This window comes from Alligator sinensis, unplaced genomic scaffold, assembly GCF_000455745.1.
Source record: "Alligator sinensis unplaced genomic scaffold, ASM45574v1 scaffold886_1, whole genome shotgun sequence".
NCBI lineage: Eukaryota > Metazoa > Chordata > Crocodylia > Alligatoridae > Alligator > Alligator sinensis.
Window position 1 is genome coordinate 2272965 of NW_005842040.1, and position 1116 is coordinate 2274080.

The window sequence follows — 1116 nt, forward strand, 5'->3', positions numbered from 1 at the left end:
ATCCCCTTGCCTCCTTCATCCATCCACCCTCCCTCTGGCTTTGCAGGGAGAGAGAAGGGGATTCATAGATGAAACAAAACCTTGCTGGAAGCTGGATTAAACACTCAGCTGGTGGAGGCCGGCGGGAGACACAGTGCACTTCCAGCCTCCTGCTCATTTGTGCATGAGGGCGAGACAAGGGCATCTACCCAGCTTTTCCCTCACCCCAGGCCCAAAGGGATCTGTGGCAGGAGGGCCTGGGATTTCCACCCCCCCCGCCACATGCGTGTGCGCACACACACGCACATACACACACACGTGCACACATGCACGTGCGCAGAGTCCAGAGTGACCCACTTTGGGACCAGCTCAGCATTCATGTGATCATTCAGTCTCCAGCTGACAGGACCAGGCAGGCAGGCATGGACAGAGAAGTGGCAATGTGGCATTGGGGGGCCACCCCACTGGGACAAGCCTGATGCCTGCCCAGCTTACTGCTGCCTGCTACTACAGACAGGGTCCGCTCAGCAATGGGGATGGGGTCCGTGGCCTATTTTTGGACCCACCATAATGTCTCCCAGACACCCCCACCTCCGGGTCCCTGGAGCACTGCATTCACCAGTGGTTACCAATGCCATAGGATCTCCTAGCAGGCTGCAGCCATGGAAGCTGGGGACAGGTGACTAGAGAGAGGGCAAGGCTGAAACCTTCAGCTGCTGAGGAGTGATATCATCCCTGGGTCTGAGTACTGGAGGGGGGTGGAGGATGTGATGCCTGCCTCTCCCCAGTGAATCAGACTAGAGAGTAGGGCACAGACCTGTGTAGCTGGAGGGGGTGCAAAATAGGCCACTTTGCAAGCTGCAGGGGCAACTCCTGTTAGGGGGACCCCACGGTGACTTCAGGCTGGCCCCATCTGTCCTCTGCAGTGTGGGGGGTGAAGGCAGGGGTGCTCCCCCTCATGATGTGCGCCCCCCACTGGGCTTCTGCTTCTCCCCAGCTGCAATGGTTCAAACGCTCGCTGTCCCTCAAGACCATCCTGCGCAGCAAGAGCGTGGAGAACTTCTTCCTGCGATCCAACAGCGAGCTCAAGTTCCCTTCTGAGGTGCTGCTCAATCCCCCAACGCCCCTTCCACCCCC

General features: G+C 58.9%; 1 protein-coding gene across 1 annotated transcript in view; it reads left to right on the plus strand.

Annotated features, from left to right (window-relative positions):
- STAC2 (SH3 and cysteine rich domain 2) overlaps positions 1-1116 on the plus strand; it is a 37453-nt gene that overhangs the window by 25310 nt on the left and 11027 nt on the right. Inside the window, 1 exon segment of the mRNA XM_006022596.2 lies at positions 977-1116. Within this exon segment, the coding sequence (XP_006022658.2) occupies positions 977-1116 (140 nt within the window).